The 15,198-nt window shown below is 30.0% G+C and overlaps 1 protein-coding gene across 1 annotated transcript in view; it reads left to right on the top strand.

Moving 5' to 3' along the window:
- The first annotated feature begins 710 nt into the window (after positions 1-710).
- The window catches only part of LOC119607067 (probable serine/threonine-protein kinase fhkB), a 41,788-nt gene continuing 27,300 nt past the window's right edge, over positions 711-15,198 (top strand). Inside the window, exon 1 of the mRNA XM_037960807.1 lies at positions 711-2,617. Within this exon, the coding sequence (XP_037816735.1) occupies positions 2,497-2,617 (121 nt within the window). The 5' untranslated portion in view covers positions 711-2,496. The remainder of the gene's footprint in view (positions 2,618-15,198) is intronic.

Genomic DNA, 15,198 nt, shown 5'->3' with positions numbered 1-15,198 from the left:
ACCAATTGACCAAAATAGTGCCAAACCACTGATCCTCCTGAGGATTTCTTTGTTAAAACTATTTTACTTTTTTCTTTTATTTGGTTTTTACTTGATAATATTTTTTCATATTCATTAATATCTTTATCTAATCCATTAAACACAGCCAAGTCGTCATCGGAATCTGATTCTGAATTGGATTCATTTAAAACATTATTATTTTGAAAAAAATTTGTAATTTTTTGGCTCGCCATTTTGGTTTGATTTCTTTTAGCTCATAAAAAAAATAACGTACAGTTAAAAGTGTTACCCCATTCGCCGAAAACAAAAAAGAGTTTTTAATGTTACCATATTGCAAAAATAAAAAAGTAAAGGTTTTAAGTCTACCCAAGTAAAAATATATAAATATTATATTTTTTAAATTTATTTTTAATAATTTTTAAGCAATATAAAAAAGTAATATTTTCATATTTTTAGTTTTTATTATTATTACATACATAAAACGGCGGCTGCATTTAAGCCGACTGGAGCCGAAATTTTTTTCGGCGGCGGCGGCTTTTTAAATTTATCGGCGGCTCGGCTTAGCCGGCTGTCAGCCGATCGGCGCAGGTCTCTGGTTATATAATAGAAAAAAGAATAAAAAAGAAAGAAACGAGCTAATGGTAGCAAATATTGCTACTATTATTTACAACTCTGCACACAATAAATAAATTAAGCTCGTTGATATTCATTTACCGACTGCTTTTTCAGTCGGAATTTCATCATCAACTGGATTGCGTGGAAAATGGAGAGGTAGCTAACGAAAAAGCAATTAACAACAGCGAAAAAACGCAAAGAAAACGGCTTTTGTCCGCTACTTTTAGCGAATGTTTTTTTTTAAGTTACAACGCAGAAAAATCCAACAAAAAAACAACCAACGACTACGTCAACCAATCAACCAACTTGTACTCAGCAGCAGCATCAGCAGCTTTTTTTATTATTTACAATAACAACAAATCAAGGAAAGGAAGCAATTTCTTTCTCTGATATGCCCCCACAACCTAAATTCAATGTGATGATTAATTAATTAATTATTTGTAAAAAAAACAAAAGCGAGAAAAAAATCCAACTAAACGCAAAAAACAGAAATTCTTATGAATTGCAATAGCTACCAGGTGAAACAATCTGCGGATTGAAACCATTAAAGGATAAAAAGGAAGAAAATTTATTATTTTTTTTAACTAAAAATAGAATTCCTACGCAGCTCCGGCAGCAGTAGCAGCAAACAATTTGAAAGCCCTAAAAGGAATACAGAAAAGCAGCGTCATTTGCAGCGCAGCTTTTTTTTTTCTCTCTGCCACCGATAACATCCCTACTGCTAACAGCAACCAGCAAAGGAAAGTTTTTTTTTTTCTTTCACACAGCTGGAATTGAAATTTTAAGAAAATTGTAAAATTTTCTAGAAAATTAATGATATTTAACCACAAAACCTTAGAATTCTTAAAAGTTTTTAAAGAATTTTAGGTTAGGATTTTTGCAAATTATTTGTAAATGCTGCGCAATTGTATGCTGCTCAACAGCAACGTCAACTGAGAAGCTAAAGTCAACGTTTTTTGTTGTATTTTCAAACAAACAAACAAAAACTACTTTTATAAACAAAACAATAAAAAGAAAAACGTTTAAAATTTCTACAACCACAAAAATAACATTTAAATAAGTGCAAATTTGATTAAATTACAAAACTAAAACTTTAAACGAAAAAAAAAAAAAATTGTTGTTAAAAAACTAAAAAGAAAAAACTGCTCTGTAAAGGCCACCATTTTGAAAGAGCGCAGTAAAGTGTAGAAAGAAATACAAAAAATAAGAAGAAACAAAAACAACCAACCGTTACAACAGCTGCAGTAATTTGAGAGAGATTGAAGCAAAACGAAGACAGTGCAGTGCGTATGAAGGAAAAAAGTGCATTGAGCGAAAAATAGAAAGAAGTAGAAAGAGTGTAACAAAAAAACTATAAAGAAATTTTGTCATTATAAAAAGAAAAAAGGAAAAAATACCAGATATCAGACAAAAGACACAGTGTTGCATTACTTTTGATCGTTCAAAAATCTTTCATAAAAACAAAAACAAGTCTTTCTAATTTGTGGAAAATAGTGTAAAAACAACAACAAACCACAGAAACACTGTTGAACAGAAAATAGAAAAAAGTAGCGAAAGAGTGTGTAAAATCAACATAACCAACGAATTGAAGTGCAGCAGTCAAGTTTGTGCCACTTTTAGTGTTGTTTAGTGTGTTTTTGTTTTTCTCTCCTTTTTACATGAAAAATTCTACGTTTCTATACACAATTTTTTTACCGGAAAATTCTTATTGAAAAAAAAAAAAACAAATAAGTACAATTAATTTGCTTAACTATAAAATTGTAAAAAATAACATTTATTTTGATTTGATTGAAATTTTTAAATAAAAAAAATCCAAAATGGTTGAAAGGATTATTGAAGAAAATACCTCGACAACTGACGACTCAGTTTCTTGTACAACTGATGTTGCAGGTGTGGGATCATCTACGGTTAAAGCAACAGATACAACAGCAAAAACATCCTGTTCTAATGATATTAATCCAGGATGATACAACACCAGTTAACAGCTGCAGTCAATCTTCAGGTAAATTTTAATTATTTATAATAAAAATTTAAAAGATTTAAGGATTCATTAAGGATTTTGTTGATTTTATTATTGAAATTTTATTTTTGGTGTAAAAAATTAAAAAAATATAAATAATTTTACAGGAAATGTTTATTAATTGATTTTTGTTAGAAATTATAACCTAATAGGTACAGTGTATCACATAAGTATTCGAATTTGGTTGTACTTAAAAGAAACATAATTTAATAATATTTTTTGTTTGTGAAATTAATATTTAAATTTCTTATATTGTCTAGAGAGTCCTAAGGTATAATATCACACTCTTTAAAATTTGGAAGAATTACATTACCTAAATTGATTTAACTTTTTTTAAAAAAAGTCCATAAAATTGCCTCACAAAAGTATTCGAATTTTTCCTGTATTTCATATATGACCATATTATACGAAACACAAAAATTATAATCGAGTGGTTTTTTGCTTAAAATTGTGTTAAGGGGTTACTATCGACCGAAATTATATATTTTTGGCCCATTTGTTCCACAATTTTGGAGCATTTGTACCATCTTTTCATGTAATATCATTAAAATGGCGATTTTTTACCATATTTGCAAATTTTGTTTCCTTTTTTTCTGAAGTAAACCCAAACTTTAATATTGGGATTTAATACACCCTTTGAGGTATCTAAAAATAATAATTTTTGTTATAAGGATCTGTACTTAAAAGTTCCAAGATGTATTTTTGGTATCGTTCTTCTGTTTCTAATTGAATTGTATGGATCTAAAGTCCCTTTTCTTACCACTAGGGTCGTTATTTTCCGACAAAGTTGGCTAGTATACATTCATGTACATATTAGCACTAATATATTTTAAATTTTCAATACATATATCGGTATACAACTCCAAACATGCCTTAACAAAACGTCATCCTATACAGTAGATTTGAGTTTTTACTATTCGTAACTTTCACGCTTATGTTGCCCATTACAATAACAATGTAAGTCCAAAATTTTGGGTTTATTTTGATCATAGTAATCAATATTTAAACAGATATCGATATTTTGAGTTAGACCATAATGATATAGTGGCATGTAGCCTGGAGGTCATTGGTATAAAAAAATAATGATACTACCATTGAATGGTGTTTCTTCGAGGCATGCTTTGGAGTTGTACACTTCCACAATACATTGAAAACTTAAAATATATAAAAGCTGATATCTACAAGAATATATACAAGAAAACTTTCCCCGAAAATTTTTTACCCTAGTATTATGAAAATGGACTTAAGTTCCAATATATTGAATTAGCGACAGAATAATGATATCAATAATATATCTTGGATCGTTTAAATACAGATTTTTGTAACAAAAAATGCTATTTTTAGATACTCCAAGGGGTCTATTAAATCCCAATATCAAACTTTGGTCTTATCTCTGGAAAAAAAGAGAAAATACTACAAATATTGCCAAAAATCGCCATTTTAATGGTATTACATAAAAAGAGGGTACAAATCCCCAAAAATTGTGGACCAAATGGGCCAAAAATATATCATTTCGGTTGATAGTAACCCCTAAAATAATTTAAAGCATAAAAACCAGTCGATTCTAAAATTTGTGTTTCGTATAATATGCTCAAATATGAACAACAGGAAAAATTCGTATACTTTTGTGAGGCAATTTTATGGACTTTTTTAAAAAAAGCTAAATTAATTTAAGTAAATGTAAATTTTTCAAGTTTTAAAAAGCGTGATATCAAAACCTAAGGACTGTCTAGACAATATAACAAATTAATTTTTTTTTTTGCACACAAATATATTATTAAATTTAGTTTCTTTTATAGTTTACCTAAATTCGAATACTTTGAGAGACACTGTATGTTACCTACTGATTTTTGAAAAAAAATTGGAAAGCAAGCGGAATATTTAATGATTTTTAAATGCAGCGAATCCTATAATTTTAAGGAAATCATTTAACATTCATTTTTAAATTTTTTGTAGCAAACTTTTTAGAACAAAATATCTACTTTTTAGGAATTTTTATTGAAAATTTTCTGTTTTTTACATTTTTTAAAAATATATTCAGTTTTTGTGAAATTTCATGGGAAACTCGAATTCCAACTGAACTAGAACGGAACTTGAACTGAACTAGAACTGACTAGAAACTGAACTAGAACTGAACTAGAACTGAACTAGAACTGAACTAGAACTGAACTAGAACATGAACTAGAACTGAACTAGAACTGAACTAGAACTGAACTAGAAACTGAACTAGAACTAGAACTATGAACTAGAACTGAACTAGAACTGAACTAGAACTGAACTAGAACTGAACTAGAACTGAACTAGAACTGAACTAGAACTGAACTAGAACTGAACTAGAACTGAACTAGAACTGAACTAGAACTGAACTAGAACTGAACTAGAACTGAACTAGAACTGAACTAGAACTGAACTAGAACTGAACTAGAACTGAACTAGAAACTGAACTAGAACTGAACTAGAACTGAACTAGAACTGAACTAGAACTGAACTAGAACTGAACTAGAACTGAACTAGAACTGAACTAGAACTGAACTAGAACTGAACTAGAACTGAACTAGAACTGAACTAGAACTGAACTAGAACTGAACTAGAACTGAACTAGAACTGAACTAGAACTGAACTAGAACTGAACTAGAACTGAACTAGAACTGAACTAGAACTGAACTAGAAGACTAGAACTGAACTAGAACTGAACTAGAACTGAATAGAACTGAACTAGAACTGAACTAGAACTGAACTAGAACTGAACTAGAACTGAACTAGAACTGAACTAGAACTGAACTAGAACTGAACTAGAACTGAACTAGAACTTAACTAGACTGAACTAGAACTGAACTAGAACTGAACTAGAACTGAACTAGAACTGAACTAGAACTGAACTAGAACTGAACTAGAACTGAACTAGAACTGAACTAGAACTGAACTAGAACTGAACTAGAACTGAACTAGAACTGAACTAGAACTGAACTAGAACTGAACTAGAACTGAACTAGAACTGAACTAGAACAGATCTAGAACTGATCTAGAACTGAACTAGAACTGAACTAGAACTGAACTGGAACTGAACTAGAACTGAACTAGAACTAAACTAGAACTGTACTAGAACCGAACTAGAACTGAACTAGAACTGAACTAGAACTGAACCAGAACTGAACTAGAACAGATCTAGAACTGAACTGAATTAGAACTAGAACTAGAACTTATCTAGAACTGATCTAGAACTGAACTGAACTAGAACAAAACTAGAACTGAACTAGAAATGAACTAGAACTGAACTAGAACTGAACTAGAACTGAACTAGAACTGAACTAGAACTGAACTAGAACTGAACTAGAACTGAACTAGAACTGAACTAGAACTGAACTAGAACTGAACTAGAACTGAACTAGAACTGAACTAGAACTGAACTAGAACTGAACTAGAATTGAACTAGAACTGAACTAGAACTGAAGTAAAATGCTATTTAAAAATTATTTTTTTTATATCTATTTATTGCAAAAATTTAAATTTTTTGTAAAAATTTACAAATAAAAAAATTTATATAAAATTATTTTTTTTTAATTTGTAAAAAAAAAACTTAGAATAGAACTAACACAGGCTATAATCATGCATTCTAGAACTAGTTGTTGAACTAATATAATATATTTCTTGATTGTTTAAACTTCTTTTAAAAGGCTTTATTTGTTATTTCATAAAATTACTTAAAAACTTTTGATTAAGTGAAATTTGTTGAATTTTTCTAATATTTCTTTCATTATTACATTTTTTGTTTATTTCTAAAATTATTATCTCACTTATTATTATATTTTATCGCTTTCGTTTTGTCATACAATTATTTGTATTTTATGTTCGCTTTTATCTTTAATTTTTGCAAACCTCACCCAATATTAAATTTAATTTCTTTGTGCTCTAGTTTTTTTTTTCTATTTGTTTTCAATTGTTTGCTATTATAAATAAATTTTTGCTGTTCACTTTGTATATTTGTATGTAGGTATTTGTGAAAATTCACATTTAAATTTTTATATTTTTTTTTTTTTGGCTGTTGCTTTGGCTGAAAACTTTCCTATGGTTAAGTAAAAAATTTAAAATTAAAACAAAATTCTTAGAAAAAACATGCGTTTTTCATGCATTCGATGTTTTAATTTTCTTCGTTTTCCGGCTAAAAACATACAATATTCTAGAAGGTTTTAAATTTAAGTTTCAAATGAAAAGAGAAAAGAGGGAGGCAAGAGTTGTTTTTAGTTATTTTTTAATGGAAAATAGCATAGTCAGGTCTGTTTGTGATGTGCATAACACTGAAAGTTGAAATAAATGTTTTCTTTTTCATTGATTTTCTCGGAAAAAGTTTAATTAACTTTGCTAGTGTATAAATTGAAATTAACTACATATACTAGAACTAAACTACATCTGAAGAAGTAAACTTGAATTGAACTAGAACTTAACTAGAACGGAACTAGAACAGAACTAGAACAGAACTAGAACAGAACTGGAACAGAACTAGAACATAACTAGAACAGAACAGAACTAGAACAGACTAGAACAGAACTAGAACAGAACTAGAACAGAACTAGAACAGAACTAGAACAGAAACTAGAACAGAACTAGAACAGAACTAGAACAGAACTAGAACAGAACTAGAAAGAACTAGAACAGAACTAGAACAGAACTAGAACAGAACTAGAACAGAACTAGAACAGAACTAGAACAGAACAGAACATAACTAGAACAGAACTAGAACAGAACTAGAACAGAACTGAACAGAACTAGAACAGAACTAGAACAGAACTAAGAACAGACTAGAACAGAACTAGAACAGAACTTAGAACAGAACTAGAACAGAACTAGAACAGAACTGGAACAGAACTAGAACAGAACTAGAACAGAACTAGAACAGAACTAGAACAGACTAGAACAGAACTAGAACAGAACTAGAAACAGAACCGAACAGACCTAGACAGAACTAGAACAGAACTAGAACAGAACTAGACAGAACTAGAACAGAACTAGGAACAGAACTAGAACAGAACTAGAACAGAACTAGAACAGAACTAGAACAGAACTAGAACGAACTATAACAGAACTAGAACATGAACTAGACAAACTAAGAACTAGAACAGAACTAGAACAGAACTAGAACCGAACTAGAACAGAACTAGAACAGAACTAGAACAGAACTAGAACAGAACTAGAACAAAGACTAGAACAGAACTAGAACGGACTAAGAACAGAACTAGAACAGAACTAGAACAGAACTAGAACAGAACTAGAACAGAACTAGAACAGAACTAGAACAGAACAGAACTAGAACTAGAACAGAACAGAACAGAACTAGAACAGAACTAGAACAGAACTAGAACAGAACTAGAACAGAACTAGATGCGTACTAGAACAGAAGTAGAACAGAAGTAGAACAGAACTAGAACTGAAATAAAACTGAACTAGATGCGTACTAGAACAAAACTAGAACTGAAGATTCAAATGTCTATTTTTAATAGTAATAATTAGCCAAATACTTTGTCTATTTAAATAGGTACTTATGTACGTGGTGTTTTGTTGAAATTTTGCTAAATTTAATAGACATGAGTCAAATGCAAAAAAAAAAACATATACTACAGACAAAAAGCCATAAAATTAATTTTAGTAAAATTTTTAATTTAGTGGAAAGATTTAAAAATTATATTTTAAAGATAAAAAAACATGAGTCATATCATAAATATTTCTATTTAAAAGTAATAAACACTTAAATATAAATAAATTTGAGAGAAAAAACTGTAAAATGAAACTTAACCTAAACAAAAAATAAAAAAACTTTTAGAAAATTCAATATTCTTTCATTAAGAAAATGTAAACAAACTCAAATGACCGCGTTTTAAATTTCATTATTATAACATTTTATTAAATGCAGTATATAGTTGTTTTCTGCTGGCAGCAGCAGCTTAAGTTGTTATGGCTGATGTAAGTTGTTGTTGTTGCTTTTTGTAACTAAAATAAATCTAATTGGTATTTTTTTCACTGTACTTTTGGTTCTATACTTGTTTTTATACATATTGTTTAATTTAGAGGTAAGATTTGTAGAATAAATACTGACGACAACAAACAACTACTGATGGTTGACTTTGTAAAAAAATACACTGGCTGGCTGACTGACTGACTGACGACTGCATTCTCGCACTGACTGCTGGCTGCACTCTCATTATGACCTTGATGACGTTTATTGCACTTTTGCAAAAATACTACAACAAAAACAGCAACAATGAAATTAAATACAACAAAGCTGTTAAAAACATTCAACAACATTTTATTCTTCTATACTATATACATATTTAGTAGAATTTTGTTGTTGTTTTCAATATAAACCCCGAACAACAAACAGCAAACTACAACAACTACTACTTGCACTCACATATAAAATGTATTACATTCAGATACACTTACTACACATTCTCATAAATACATTTTTATCCATCCATCCATCCACTGTGGAAAAAATCAATATAATGCTGAAAAAAAGTATTCATGTACAACAACGACCGACGTCGAACGCATTCATTCGTTTTAATGCCGTTTTTATACAGTTTTTTTTTATATTTTTGCTTTTTTTTTGATGTTGGCAAAACGCAAAATGCGTCATAATCTTATTAAGAAATAAAATTTAAATTTTATACTTAATTGTCTCTTTTTTCAAAATAATTTCTTTAAAATTGTTTTTTTTTTTAAGATTTTTTTCTTTATGTTAATTGTTTTCCTTTACGGAAATTGTTTTTAAATAAATCAATTAAATGCAATTAAATATTTTAATTTAATTCCCAAATTGTTTGCTTTAATAATGATTGTTTATTATAAAACATTTAAACAAAATTTTAACAATAATAAAATTGTATGGAAATTTTTTAAAAATTTTACCTCTTAATAGAAAAGAAAATTTGAAAAAAAACTTAAATCCTTTTAGAGATTTAAAAAAGAATGAAGTAGAACTGAACTAGAACTGAAACAGAACTGAAATAGAACTAGAACTGAAATAGAACTAGAACTGAATAGAACTAGAACTGAACTAGAACTGAATGAACTAGAACTGAACTAGAACTGAACTAGAACTGAACTAGAACTGAACTAGAACTGAACTAGAACTGAACTAGAACTGAACTAGAACTGAACTAGACTAGAACTGAACTAATGACTAGAACTGACCTAGAACTGAACTAGAACTGAACTAGAACTGAACTAGAACTGAACTAGAACTGAACTAGACACTGAACTAGAACTGAACTAGACTAGAACTGAACTAGAACTGAACTAGAACTGAACTAGAACTGAACTAGAACTGAACTAGAACTGAATAGAACTGAACTAGAACTGAACTAGAACTGAACTAGAACTGAACTAGAACTGAACTAGAAACTGAACTAGAACTGAACTAGAACTGAACTAGAACTGAACTAGAACTGAACTAGAACTGAACTAGAACTGAACTAGAACTGAACTAGAACTGAACTAGAACTGAACTAGAACTGAACTAGAACTGAATGAACTAGAACTGAACTAGAACTGAACTAGAACTGAACTAGAACTGAACTAGAACTGAAACTAGAACTGAACTAGAACTGAACTAGAACTGAACTAGAACTGAACTAGAACTGAACTAGAACTGAACTAGAACTAAACTAGACCTAAACTAGAACTAGAACTCTCGAAGTAAGCTGAACAAATTACGTCATGAGCAATCGAGTAAAATTTATCGTTTATTTCTTTTTTGGAATTTTGGCATATCACGACGAACAAGAAAGCTAACGTATACTAACTTTGCCCCTGTTTTTGCGAACTTACAGAGTGTGCTATTTATTTTTCCACCACTGTTAATACTGGTTTTTTTCGGCATCAAAATGTCCGATTAGATTTGTTTATTTTTGGTGAAATTTAGATTTTTATTTATTTTTAACGGATTCTAAATAAATTTTTTAAAGGTCTTTCTTATCTTTTAAGAAATCTTGTTTGTTTTGTGGAATTTCTTATTTGTTTTTTATTATTGAACAAATCTATATAAAATTGTTATTGATGATTGCATCATTTGTTTGTTTATGAATTTAAGAAAAATAACACCACAGAAGGTGTTTCTTACATGGACTCCCATACTTACATGAAATTAGACCACTCAGTGGTGGTTTCTTGTTTATGTCTTAATTTTTTGTTATGATTCTATTTAAGGCTTGAGGTGTTGTGGTTAGTTTTTTGCAACAAATATTTTTAAATAATTTTATACAATTTTTTTTTGTATTTTCAAGAAGGAATTTGTATTAAGGCGTTTAAATTTGTAGATTTATTAGGTTTGAATATTATTGACATTTTTTAAAGTTAAGAATGAGTGTTGTTGTTTTGACCATATTTTCTTATAAAGGAAGTGGTCTTAAAAATGTAACAAATTTGGTTAGAAATTATTTGCATTTTAAAGTTTAAAATCTCATCTAAACGAGAACTCAACTAGAATTGAACAAGAATTGAATTAGAACTGGATTTGGACTGAACTAGAACTAAAGTAGAACCGAACTAGTACTATAATAGAACTAGAACTAAGCCACAACTGAACTAGAATTGAACTATAACTAAAATATGTATAACTGAACCAGAACTGAACTAGAACTGAACTAGAACTGAACTAGAACTGAACTAGAACTGAACTAGACTGAACTAGAACTGAACTAGAACTGAACTAGAACTGAACTAGAACTGAACTAGAACTGAACTAGAACTGAACTAGAACTGACTGAACTAGAACTGAACTAGAACTGAACTAGAACTGAACTAGAACTGAACTAGAACTGAACTAGAACTGAACTAGAACTGAACTAGAACTGAACTAGACTGAACTAGAACTGAACTAGAACTGAACTAGAACTGAACTAGAACTGAACTAGAACTGAACTAGAACTGAACTAGAACTGAACTAGAACTGAACTAGAACTGAACTAGAACTGAACTAGAACTGAACTAGAAACTGAACTAGAACTGAACTAGAACTGAACTAGAACTAGAACTTAGAACTGAACTAGAACTGAACTAGAACTGAACTAGAACTGAACTAGAACTGAACTAGAACTGAACTAGAACTGAACTAGAACTGAACTAGAACTGAACTAGAACTGAACTAGAACTGAACTAGAACTGAACTAGAACTGAACTAGAACTGAACTAGAACTGAACTAGAACTGAACTAGAACTGAACTAGAACTGAACTAGAACTGAACTAGAACTGAACTAGAACTGAACTAGAACTGAACTAGAACTGAACTAGAACTGAACTAGAACTGAACTAGAACTGAACTAGAACTGAACTAGAACTGAACTAGAACTGAACTAACTAAGAACTGAACTAGAACTGAACTAGAACTGAACTAGAACTGAACTAGAACTGAACTAGAACTGAACTAGAACTGAAACTAGAACTGAACTAGAACTGAACTAGAACTGAACTAGAACTGAACTAGAACTGAACTAGAACTGAACTAGAACTGAACTAGAACTGAACTAGAACGAACTAGAACTGAACTAGAACTGAACTAGAACTGAACTAGAACTGAACTAGAACTGAACTAGAACTGAACTAGAACTGAACTAGAACTGAACTAGAACTGAACTAGAACTGAACTAGAACTGAACTAGAACTGAACTAGAACTGAACTAGAACTGAACTAGAACTGAACTAGAACTGAACTAGAACTGAATTAGAACTGAACTAGAACTGAACTAGAACTGAACTATGAACTGAACTAGAACTGAACTAGAACTGAAATAGAACTGAACTAGAACTGAACTAGAAACTGAACTAGAACTGAAATGAACTAGAACTGAACTAGAACTGAACTAGAACTGAACTAGAACTGAACTAGAACTGAACTAGAACTGAACTAGAACTGAACTAGAACTGAACTAGAACTGAACTAGAACTGAACTAGAACTGAACTAGAACTGAACTAGAACTGAACTAACTGAACTAGAACTGAACTAGAACTGAACTAGAACTGAACTAGAACTGAACTAGAACTGACTAGAACTAGAACTGAACTAGAACTGAACTAGAACTGAACTAGAACAGAACTAGAACTGAACTAGAACTGAACTAGAACTGAACTAGAACTGAACTAGAACTGAACTAGAACTGAACTAGAACTGAACTGGAACTAGAACTGAACTAGAACTGAACTAGAACTGAACTAGAACTGAACTAGAACTGAACTAGAACTGAACTAGAACTGAACTAGAACTGAAATAGAACTGAACTAGAACTAAACTAGAACTGAACTAGATCTGAACCAGAACTGAACTAGAACTAAACTAGTGCTGAACTGGAATTGAATCAGAACTGAACCAGAACTAAACTATAAGTGAAAAGAACTGAAACTGAATCCAAAAAGACATTTGTTTGGTAATTGCTTCGAATTTGAGCTAGTACATTTCTATTCATAATTGTTCATATTATGTATTTACAAAATGTTTTCCATTTTTCAAATTCTTTTACTAAAAATTTGCATAAAAAATTAAACAATTGTTAATTAAAAGAATTTTATGTATTTATTTTTATTATAATAAATTAAGGTAATTGTAGGGGTTTTTAAAGTAGCCACTAATTCATTCGTTCATATTATAATTGTTATTGTTATTATTTTTACGGTTTTTGTTTTGTTTCTCTGCGAAAAAAAAACTCTCTTTTTTGTCATTTTCTCTTGTTTTTATTGCAGTAAAAAACAACAAAAATAAAAAACCTTGTTTTTATAAAAATCATACGATAAAGTTTTGTTTTCTTTCATTTTGCCTTCATTTTATATTTTAATAATTCTTTCTTTATTTGTGTATTTCTGCTGCTGGGTTTTATACTATTTGTTTTTCTATGTTTTATTTTCTAAAACAAAACTTCTCTTCATATGTTTTCTATTATTGTTTTGTCTTAAGTTTTATTTTGGTCTTTTTTTCATAATTCTTCTTTATCATTTTTCGTTGTTTTGGATTCATGTATTTACTTTTTTTGGCCTACGTGATATTTTGATTGTTTTCTTTTTTTTGTTTTTGTATAACAAAACAAGAAGAAGAAGCAACAAACGTAAACACATGTACATAAAAGCTTTTTATATAAACACAAACACACACTCAAACATATATTTCAACCTAAAAATTGCGTGGTTGTACCGGTCTTTTTTTTTTCTTTACTTTTCTTCTTTTATATTTTTATTTTCTTGTGTTTAAGTTTTTTTCTGTACATATTTAATTTTTACAGTTTATCCCCCACTAACTCCCCCTGATCAGAAAATATTCTGTTTTTTTTTTTGCATGTCATTATGTTGGAATTCTCAGTTTATGTGAGAAGGAAAAAAATCAACAGATTGAGAGGATATTTTTAAATATGTAACAGGGAAACTCAGGCATGGAAACATGGAATTTTATAACCACGAATACTTTTCTTAGTAAACGTTTTCAAATTTCTTTTAAATATGTACATATTCGAAAATTTTGTGAATTAAATTTTTTTAAGAAAATTTTATATAGGTATTGATAAATTTTCTAAAATATTATGGACATTGAAATTTTTCATTTAAAATGTGTAAGAACTGAACTAGAACTGAACTAGAACTGAACTAGAACTGAACTAGAACTGAACTAGAACTGAACTAGAACTGAACTAGAACTGAACTAGAACTGAACTAGAACTGAACTAGAACTGAACTAGAACTGAACTAGAACTGAACTAGAACTGAACTAGAACTGAACTAGAACTGAACTAGAACTGAACTAGAACTGAACTAGAACTGAACTAGAACTGAACTAGAACAGAACTAGAACTGAACTAGAACTGAACTAGAACTGAACTAGAACTGAACTAGAACTGAACTAGAAACTGAACTAGAACTGAACTAGAACTGAACTAGAACTGAACTAGAACTGAGCTAGAACAGAACTAGAACTGAACTAGAACTGAACTAGAACTGAACTAGAACTGAACTAGAACAGAACTAGAACTGAACTAGAACTGAATTAGAACTGAACTAGAACTGAACTAGAACTGAACTAGAACTGAACTAGAACTGAACTAGAACTGAACTAGAACTGAACTAGAACTGAACTAGAACTGAACTAGAACTGAACTAGAACTGAACTAGAACTGAACTAGAACTGAACTAGAACTGAACTAGAACTGAACTAGAACTGAACTAGAACTGAACTAGAACTGAACTAGAACTGAACTAGAACTGAACTAGAACTGAACTAGAACTGAACTAGAACTGAAAACTAGAACTGAACTAGAACTGAACTAGAACTGAACTAGAACTGAACTAGAACTGAACTAGAACTGAACTAGAACTGAACTAGAACTGAACTAGAACTGAACTAGAACTGAACTAGAACTGAACTAGAACTGAGCTAGAACAGAACTAGAACTGAACTAGAACTGAACTAGAACTGAACTAGAACTGAACTAGAACAGAACTAGAACTGAACTAGAACTGAATTAGAACTGAACTAGAACTGAACTAGAACTGAACTAGAACTGAACTAGAACTGAACTAGAACTGAACTAG

Source organism: Lucilia sericata, unplaced genomic scaffold (assembly GCF_015586225.1).
Source record: "Lucilia sericata isolate MDLA Ls3-8-SP2 unplaced genomic scaffold, ASM1558622v1 Contig000652F_arrow, whole genome shotgun sequence".
NCBI lineage: Eukaryota > Metazoa > Arthropoda > Insecta > Diptera > Calliphoridae > Lucilia > Lucilia sericata.
Note: the sequence above shows the minus strand (reverse complement) of the source record. Positions and strands in the feature narration are given on the sequence as shown.